This window comes from Camellia sinensis, chromosome 1 (assembly GCF_055761805.1).
Source record: "Camellia sinensis isolate YWXY chromosome 1, ASM5576180v1, whole genome shotgun sequence".
NCBI lineage: Eukaryota > Viridiplantae > Streptophyta > Magnoliopsida > Ericales > Theaceae > Camellia > Camellia sinensis.
In genome coordinates, this window is record NC_138961.1 from 198,581,017 (window position 1) to 198,590,845 (window position 9,829).

At 33.3% G+C, this 9,829-nt stretch overlaps 2 protein-coding genes across 2 annotated transcripts; one reads left to right on the plus strand and one right to left on the minus strand.

Annotated features, from left to right (window-relative positions):
* Positions 1–553: 553 nt before the first annotated feature.
* LOC114316202 (ferredoxin--NADP reductase, leaf-type isozyme, chloroplastic) lies at positions 554–4,611 on the minus strand. Its single transcript, XM_028262865.2, has 9 exons — positions 4,239–4,611; positions 3,702–3,942; positions 2,589–2,722; positions 2,357–2,435; positions 1,917–2,008; positions 1,702–1,779; positions 1,268–1,330; positions 935–1,169; positions 554–831 (listed from the first exon to the last, which is right to left on the minus strand). The coding sequence occupies exons 1-9, from the start codon at positions 4,341–4,343 to the stop codon at positions 764–766; spliced, it is 1,095 nt and encodes a 364-aa protein (XP_028118666.1). The 5' UTR covers positions 4,344–4,611; the 3' UTR covers positions 554–763.
* A 2,608-nt stretch (positions 4,612–7,219) lies between these two features.
* Positions 7,220–8,895, plus strand: LOC145822153 (uncharacterized). The gene is made up of 4 exons (XM_082918756.1): positions 7,220–7,889; positions 7,980–8,104; positions 8,266–8,500; positions 8,603–8,895. The coding sequence occupies exons 1-4, from the start codon at positions 7,220–7,222 to the stop codon at positions 8,893–8,895; spliced, it is 1,323 nt and encodes a 440-aa protein (XP_082774882.1).
* The last annotated feature ends 934 nt before the right edge of the window (positions 8,896–9,829 follow it).

Consider the following 9,829-nt stretch of genomic DNA (forward strand, 5'->3'; position numbering starts at 1 on the left):
CAACCTATCAATACCTACCTCATAAATCTAAATACTTGAGCTAGTGGAAGGGCTAAAAAACTACCTATAACTAAAAATATATTAACAACCCACAGCAATTTTGAATTCTGAACAATGAATATATTAACATCACAATTTTTTCTACGCACGCCAAGCATATTTATCATTATATACACTCAAACCTTGAGGAGTTAAACTTTGAGAAGGTATTCAACAATAATTTGATTTCATTCAATCAAACCAAACCCTGCATGCAATTTTCACAAACTTCAACATGAGGTGCGAATACAATCCAAATAGAAAGCATATAAATGAAAATCATTGCATAAAAAGATTGAATGCAGTATCTAGGAATCACTCTCCAAGTTTTCCCATTCGTTTTTAAAATGAACAAAGAATTGAGAACCCTGGATCTTATTCTAATATTTGTTTCGCAACAAGACACGGGATAACATTAGACAAGATCATAATCCGTATTCTAACGAAAGAATTTTCCACCTTCCTCTTTTGGTTAATGTGTGGGTAATTACTAAATTGAGAAACAAATATCAAATTGACAATCCATCCAAAAAGGTTGATGTTGGTTTCCACTATATTTTTGATACATGCTCTCAAAAAAAATTTCGGAGAGGCCACAATGATACAATTCCTTTATAAGTCAAAAAAGAAAAAAGAAAAAAGAAGAGGAATGGATTACAAAAGAGGTTACCTATCTACAGAATGCGAGGAAATCATATACGATATTTGTACAAGAAAGAAAGCACTAGTAGACTTCAACGTTCCATTGCTCTGCCTTTTTCAATTGCTTTTTGTAGACCATCCAATCGATGCCTGAAAAACAGATAAAACATGAAGTTGGAGGCATAACGTGCCAATTTGTTATATAAATTTTTAACATATTGATGCCATTAATAATTATGACAACATTCCTTACCATCTTTGGCAGCCAATGAAACCATTATGTCATCAATACCCTTTTCCATGCCTTTAAGCCCACACATATAAACATAGGTGTTATCCTTCTTGAGTAATTCCCATAGCTCTTCTGCATATTGAGCCATTCTTGTTTGGATGTACATCTTCTCACCTTTCTCATTAGTTTGCTCTCTGCTCACAGCAAAGTCAAGCCTGAAATTTTCTGGGGCCTTCTCCTTCATTTTCTCGAATTCCTAGTGCACCCAAACACAATCAGCGTTTCCGTTGCCAACTGAATTTGATCTATGAAAGTAATAAATAATCTGACGATAAGTGAAAACTCTTAGCTTACTTCCTTATAGAGCAGCGAGCTACTTGTAGGGACACCCAAGAAGAGCCATGCCAAACCATTGAACTACAAATATGTCAAGCCAAAATCACCCATGAGATGAGACTTGAGTTAATCACATGATTGCACTAGTATCACTCAAATGCACAGAGCAACCATGCAATGTATATCTTAGCATAATGCCCATCAAATGGCCTGTAATGAAAATATGCCTGATTTTCCATTATATAGCCTTTGATCCAACTCTTACATGACAACTGCCATGAGATGAGATATAAAAGAAGTTTATAATGGTTTTTATGATCCCATATGCTTTTAATTCAACAATCAAAATCTTCATCACATTGTTTCAAGTTTAGATAATTATCTTCAATTGTGGTGTATGCGAGTATTCAAATGAGAGGTCACGAAAAATAATCCATTTGTGATTGATTTACCTTATAATCATCATACTTCTCGAAGAACATTTTCCATAAGAATGAGCGGAAAGGAGCAATTCCAGTTCCAGTTCCAAGCTGCAACAAACATCAAACTATAACAACCTATTGAAGTAATTAAAAAATCAAATAATAGTCCTTGATGTAGCAAACAGTCGAATTGAATCCATGATCAGGCAGACAACAGAAGACAAATGCTATTATTGAAGTATTACCATTATAATGGTGGCATTGGGATCCTTAGGCATAAGCATTTCTTTCCCAACAGGTCCGGTGACCTTAACTTCAGCTCCGGGCTTCAAGTCACCTGAAACACAGTACATGTCAAGCTGTATTGCATACTAGCTAAAACATTTCTACTTGTTTTTCAAAAAAAAAAAAAAAGAGGAAAAAAGGAAAAGTCTAGGAATATAGAAACTGATCACAGAACTGGAAACAACTCTCACATGAGGTAGGTCCTACACTCATGTGAGATGGTTGTGTTCAGTTTTGTCATATGTTTTTATGCAAGTAGAAGAACTAAAAAATTAAATAAATAAACTTTTATTAGAAATTCTTGAAACAAGGAGGGGCGGCTAATTTCCATTTGGATTGAGAATGTTGTAAAGATTAAATCGCAGCAAAGGCCAAACTTGATAGAGTCGTGCATTCTTACACAGGAAGTTTGAGCAAACTCCTTTAACTATTTCTCCTTGGTCATTGGTGTACACAAGCCTTTTCACACACAATGACACCTACATGAAGCAAAGAGACAATGCTGCTTAATAATTTAAAAAAATAAATAATGGATTCTTCAAAAACAGACCTTTGGGGATTCATATTTGACAGGTGTCTAGACAAACCCATAACATAGCAAGTGTAAAATCACTCTGAGCTAAAAAGCTTACTGTTTTGGAGTCTCCAAAGTCACCAAGAGCACTGCTAGCAATTGAGTATAACCTTAGCTTGTGAGGCTTCCCATTCTTGTCAACACCATCTGCAATTACACCAATGGATTGCCCTTCTCTGTAGGGGACCTCTCCTAATCAGCCAACAAACCAATTAGCTTAAAAACTCGTAAAACCTTATATTATATAATCAGGTCAAACAAACACAATTTTACATAATTAAGGTTTTGTTTGGACATATGGGTTTGAAATAAAAGGATCTGGACACTAATCATTCAAGAATAGCTCAAATTTATATACGGATTTAAAGTTAAAATTTGAGAGCATGAATCTGAAATAATAATAGAGTTGTCATTTGCAGTCGTTCATAGTGCTGTATATGCATAAAGATCATAATAAAATACAAATCTTTTTATTGGACTCTAATACTCTACCTTCCCCAGGTCTATATTATATTAAGCAAATTACACCATAGTCCCTGTTGTTTACCTGTGGTGTCAATTGGTCCAATTACATTAATTTACCATTGAATTTTTTTATATTATGTCAATTTAGTTCAATTCATAACTCCTCCTTAGCAATTGGACAGGGGCAAAATAGTCCATTTACTATCCTCAAAGTGATTTACGGGCTGAAGTCCAATTAAAAATGGTCAATTCCCTTTAGAATTGGCTTGATTTTTGTCTAATTTCTCAACGAAAGTTGTCAATTGCACTAAATTGGCACAATATAAAAAATTAAAAGTCAAAATTGATACAATTGGATGCAAGTTATTGGGACCACATAGTATGATTTGCCTTATATTTTTATAAAATTTAGCCACAAAATCCCTTCATTTAAAAGGCATCTATTCAAAAGGAACCTAAAGACCTAATATTGTTTGATTCATGATTTGGTGAGAGATTTGGAAAATGAAAGAAAAAGATAGATGAAATGTGAATGAAATATAATCATCTTCCACACATCTTTCACACACTTTTTTTTTCTTTCACTTTCCAAATCCCTACCCAAATCCAAGAACCAAACACAGCCGAAGTGTAAAGATTTGCACAAATCAATTTTACGTTTTAAAACATAAAGAAAAGGGGCAAAAGAATGGAAGGACATAGATACCCTCAGTGCTGAAGACCATATGCCAAGTTTCGCCTGGAGCATCATCACCAGTGATCTTAGTGTTAAGAAGGCATCTACCAACGTATGGGTCCTTGGGCCTGAACTTGTTCACCACCACACCTTCCTCCATTTTCTTGGAAATCTTCTCAACCTTTGCAGGAGCCTCAGTTGTGACCTGGGCTCTGATAGAAACAACCACTTTCCCACCTGCAGAGACATTTCTGTATAAGGGCAAAGGGACCTGCATACACAAAACCCATTAATGTCATCAATTAACTCCAAGCAAACAGTAAGATATGTCATGGTTGTGTGTCGAATTCAACCTGGATAATGTTTATTACCCATTAACAACTTCATAGAATATTTTGGGTTATTTCTGGGTTGTAGGATTGATGATAATCTTTGTGAATTTCAGAAAGAATCTATACATTTATAGTGAAATTCATTCGTTCTCAAGAACAATAATTAAAACAAAACAAAGAAGATCACACCTATGTATGTGTGTATATATATAGTGCATTTGAGGTGGAATTGTACCTTGTTGAAGTTGATTCTGTCTGGTGAGATGAGAGAGGTTCGCGTTGGAAGGGAAGAAGACTTGGAGGATGGGAGGGAGACTGCGGCACTTACTGCAGCAGCCATGTTTGTGGAATTGTGATGCTGAATAAAAAAAGAGATGAAGAGAGAGAAGATAATGGGGATACAAATGAGAGAAAGAATGTGCTGTTTGTGAAGAGGGAAATTAAGAATAGAGAAAGTGTGGGGATTGGATTTTGGGTGGAGAGTGAATTATGGATTTGGATTGGGTTGGGTGGAGGAGATTGGAAGGCCAATGCAGTGGAGGGTGTGAGGATAAGAAAAATGCGTAATCTGTATGTTTCTCTCAAGTCTACCTCAGTGCATGGTGCGTCGGGAAATTGTGATTAGTTGATAAAAGGCATCATGGGTAAGAGCAAGGATCCTCTAGAGTGATTTTTTTTTAAAGTTTCCTAGAGTGCAATATTGTGTGGTTGAGATTTACTGGCAAGTCACATCAATTTTTCTGATATGACTTGCCAGTAAATCTCAATCACACAATATAGCACTCTAGGAAACTTTAGGAAAATTTCACTCTAGAGGATCCTTGGTGCATGGGTAAAACTACTTTTTAGTTTTAGGGCAAATTAGAAACGCCCTCTCGAGATTTGATAAAAATACAGATTCTTCTTGAGGTTTAAAAAATTACAAATTGTTCTTTGAAGGTCAAATTTTTATAACAAATTAAAAAAAATTAGGTGAAATCTATATGAAAATAAAAATCTCAGGGAGCAATTTGTTATGAAAATATAAACCTCAAGAGGTGGGATGTAATTTCTCAAACCTCAGAGGGAAATCTGTATTTTTACCAAACCTCGAGGGGGTGTTTGTAATTTGCCCTTAGTTTTAGCTCACTTCCACTCTTACAAAAAAAAAAAAATTAAAAAATTAAAAAATTAAAAAATCAAAAAATCAAAAAAAAAAAAAAAAATTCAATTTTTAACCACCTTTTTAAAAACACTTTAAAGTGAAACTCATGATTTTGGCTTATATTGACATTTGGGTTAAAATTTTATATATATATATATATATATATATTTAAATTATATCATCTTTTTATTTTTTATACATATTTTTTTAAAAGTTAAAAAAATTCAAAAAAATTAACTATTAACCTACTTTTCAAAACATCTTAAGTTCTCGTATGAGAATAAATTATTTTAATAATTTTTTTAATTTTGTACGAAAAAATATATATAAAAAATAATAATATAATAATTTATAATGATTTTTAATTTTTTAGTCAAAATATTTAATCCCTAATAAAAGTGCAAATGATAGAAGACAATGATCAGTATCTCCCCGCCTATTTGTTTTGTGCATGGAAAGACTTTTCAACATGATCAGTACGAAAGCTGCAAAAAATAAATGGAAAGGCATCCAAACCTCTAGAGGGGGTCCATGCCTAACCCATCTATTTTTTGCAGATGATTTAATGTTGTTTGGAAAAGCTTATATGAGAACTTGTAATACCATTAAGATCTCTTTGGAAGAATTTTGTGTAATTTTTGGGCTTAAGATCAATACCCCAAAATCTTAGGTGTTTGTATCCTCCAATGTTGATAAGAGGATGGCTAGGCACTTGAGTGCTAAATGTGGTATCCCCCTAACTTCTGATTTAGGGAAGTATCTGGGGGTCCGTCTTATGCATAGGGGAGCCATAAGAGGGCATTTTAACTATATCCTTGAGAGAATGCAAAAGAGTTTGGCTGGGTGGAAAATTAAGGCTCCGTTTGGTAGAGCTTTGTAATTATGATTTGAGAATATGAGTTATATTTTGAGTTTGTATGTTTTAGAATTATGATTTGAGTATAGAAAATTTGTTTGGTTATGGTTTTTGAATAAAGTGTTGAATTGAGTGTGGAATTGAGTTTTGAATTGAGTTTTGAATTGAGTGTAGAATTGAGTTTTGAAAGTTTGATTTGACATGTGAAGTAAGAAAATTTATTTGGTTATGAGTTTTGAAAAGAGTTTTCAAAACTTAATTCAAATTGTTATAACTCATAACAAAACACATTACTTTCACATTATTAAAAATTTTGATCAACACTCATAACCAAACTCTTTTTAAAATTCAATTAAAAAAATTTATTATTAATGAAAAATAACATTAATCAATTTTTTAATTGAAAATACTACAAAGGAAATAATTTTTTTTCAAAATAAATATTCAAAAAATTTAAATCATAAATATTTAAATAATTTAAATAATCTAAAAAAATTAATAAGTAAAAAATTAAAATAAATATTCAAAAATTTTAAAGCGTAAAAATTTAAATAATTTAAATATTCAAAAAATTAAAATAATTTAAAATTTTAATATTTTAAATTTGAAAACAACTCTACGCTCAAATTGTAACCAAACATATAAAACAAAACTCAATTAAAAAATTATTTTTAAAACTCATAACCAAACATATAACTCGAAACTCCATACTACTTTCACAACTCTACACTCAAATCGTAACCAAATATATAACAAAAAAAATTAAAATATTTTAAAATATTTTTATAAAATAGAGTTTGAATTTATTTTTATAAAATATTTAAAAATTTTAAAAATTAAAATCGCAATATTTAAAAATTAAAATATTTAAAAATATTCAAAAAATTAAAAAAATCGTAACATATTTAAATATTAAAACATTTAAAATCTTAACAAAATTAAAATATCTTTAAAATATTGATTTGAATGGAGTTTTGAAAAGAGTTTTGAATTATGTGTTTGGTTATGAGTTTTGAAAAGTAATGATTATGTTTTGAATTGAGTTTTGAGAAATGAGTGTAGAATTATGATTTGAAAACCCTAAACAAACACCACACTCAAAAGTGAGTGTGGAACTAGATTTTGAAAATTCCACCAAACGGAACCTAAAGTACTCTTCTTGGCTGCTAGGACTACTCTTATTCAAGCTGTGAGCTCTGCCATCCCTGCTTATACTATGCAAACTAATGCTTTGCCTAAGAAAGTGTGTGATGAGATTGATAAGCTTAATAGAAATTTTTTGTGGAGGGATACCCCTGAGAGAAAGAAAATTCACTTGGTTAACTGGGATAAGGTTTGCCAGTCAAAAAATGCTTGTGGACTTGGTATCAAAAAAGCCAAGGATCAAAACCTGGCTCTTCTGACTAAACTGGGTTGGAAACTTTTGATTAAAAAAGATAGTTTGTGGTGCACTCTTCTCAGTTGCAAGTATTTGAGGAACTTTCAATTCTTTACTTGGCCTAAAGGGAAGTGTGCTTCCTTTATGTGGAGAAGCATTCTCCAAACTAGGCATATCCTTAGAACATGGGTGAAATGGAAATTGGGTAATGGTGTTTTGGTAGATATTTGGAAGGATTGGTGGTGTGGGGATAAATCCTTTGCGGATGTAATGCCCAACACACACCAAACCAACCATACAACTACTGAGAGTTCTAGTTCTGTGGCTGAGTTTGTTACTGATCATGGTGAATGGGATGTTGTAAGACTTTCTTTAATGTTTCCTCTTAACATTACCTCTATCATTTTGAATACTCCACCTCCTTCTAACAATAACCCTGACAGTCCCAATTGGAAAGGCACTCAGTGTGGTGAATTTCTTGTGGCCTCAGCCTATGAATTAATCATAGGTACTCCAAGGTGTGAGGGAAATTGGAGCTAGCTTTGGAAAGTGAGACTACCTCAAAAACTTAAAAGTTTTATGTGGTTGGTTTTGCAAGGAAAGCTACTTACAAACCATCTGAGAATGAAAGAAGGTCTCACCCCTGACCCAACCTATTCTAGCTATTGTAGGGTGGAGGACTTCCTACAACATCTGTTCAGAGATTGCCATAAAGCCAAAGAGGTGTGGTTGGCCTTGTGTGGTAGACAATCGAACATGAGGATAAATAAGCAGAATTAGCAAGATTGGTTTTTTTCGAACTCCAAAAATAAACATCTTTTTAATATTCATGCCACTTGGTCTATTGTGTTCATTGTGACTCTTTGGAGAATCTAGAAAAACAGGAACTTAGTCATCTTTATGATGCTTTACCTCTTCCTCAGGAGAGCACCAAATTTATTTTCGATTACTCTAAAGATATAGACATAGCTTTTAATGTTTCTATTACACATCCAAGGCCTGTACTTAGATTGATTAATTGGGTTCTTCCACCTGCAAGGAAAATTAAGCTAAACATTGATGGTAGCAGAATTGTGGGAGTTGGAGGAGGCTTTGGAGGAGTCTTTACAGATGAAAGAGGTAGCTAGATATGTGGATATTATGGCAAGATGGATAGTGGCACGAGCTTGGAGACAGAGTTGTGGGCTCTTTACAAGGGCTTGACAGTGTTATTGTAACAAGGAATGCATGGAGTGATCATTGAATCTGATGCTCAACAAGTGGTGCAACTGATGGGCGAAGATACAACCGACAAATTCTCATTCAAAGGGTTGTTGGAGGATGCCAAGATCATCTTCAGGGGATGTGAATGCACCATCCAACATGTGTTCAAGGAAGGGAACTTGTGTGCAGATGCTTTAGCTAAGCTGGGAGCCGCCCAACCTGAAGAGATGTTGGTGGTAAAGGAACCACCATTTGAAATTAGGAGCTACCTGGTAGCTAATATGGTTGGGCTCTCTTGTGAAAGAGCCTAGTTTCTATTTTATTTCTGCTATACTAAAAAAAAAAAAAAAAAGATAGAAGACAATGACATGACATTGATATTTCATAATTGGTGAGTGCATTATCACGCAATTTTTTTCCTGTCCATGGCAATGGTCTAGTAGTAGTCATCTATACTCTCTAGCAATTCACATCATTTGGTTTTGGATACGGTTATAAACCCAGATTTTGTACACAAATCTGAATATAAATTAGTGTGATTTTTTTTTTAGTTGTTATTTTTTATTTTAAAGGAAATGATTTAAAATTATTGAAATTTTATTATTTCATTATTCTATATAATTTTGATGGGTAATTTATGACTCAACTCTCAAACTCGAGTACCCTAGAGAGACGAGGTATTTGCTGTGAGCAATTTCCTATTGTCCCCTGTTGTATCATTACACGGCACCGTTTTTCACTTGTATTTTTTTTTTTTTTTGATGTGTATAAAAAATCAAGTCAAATTATACACAGCTTAGGGCATTCCCTCTTCTTGCAAGCCATCTTTCCACTGTTACCATCACATCTACAGTGAATCAAAGAGAGAATACAAATCTTCTCAGGCAACCCAACCGACCTAACCAACCTAACTAAAACTACTTACCCAACCAAGCAATTTGTTTATCTCATCATTCCTTCATAAATTTATACACTTAACTTATACATATTTGTTCATGTCACCATATATATAGATGTTCAAAAGAAGTCTGCCACAAAAAAATTTGGTGTCGAACTGGAGAGCACAACCATTGTTGTTGCCTCTCCAGCAAACTCTATTGGTGCCTCAACGGTCATCGGAGTTGAGGAATTAATCAACTTGGTGATTGATAATTATGTTATAATGCGTGTTCAATAAAACTATGCACCCCACAAGACTATGAAAACGAATGGTGCATGTGGTGCAAACTACAAAAATTGGTCTTC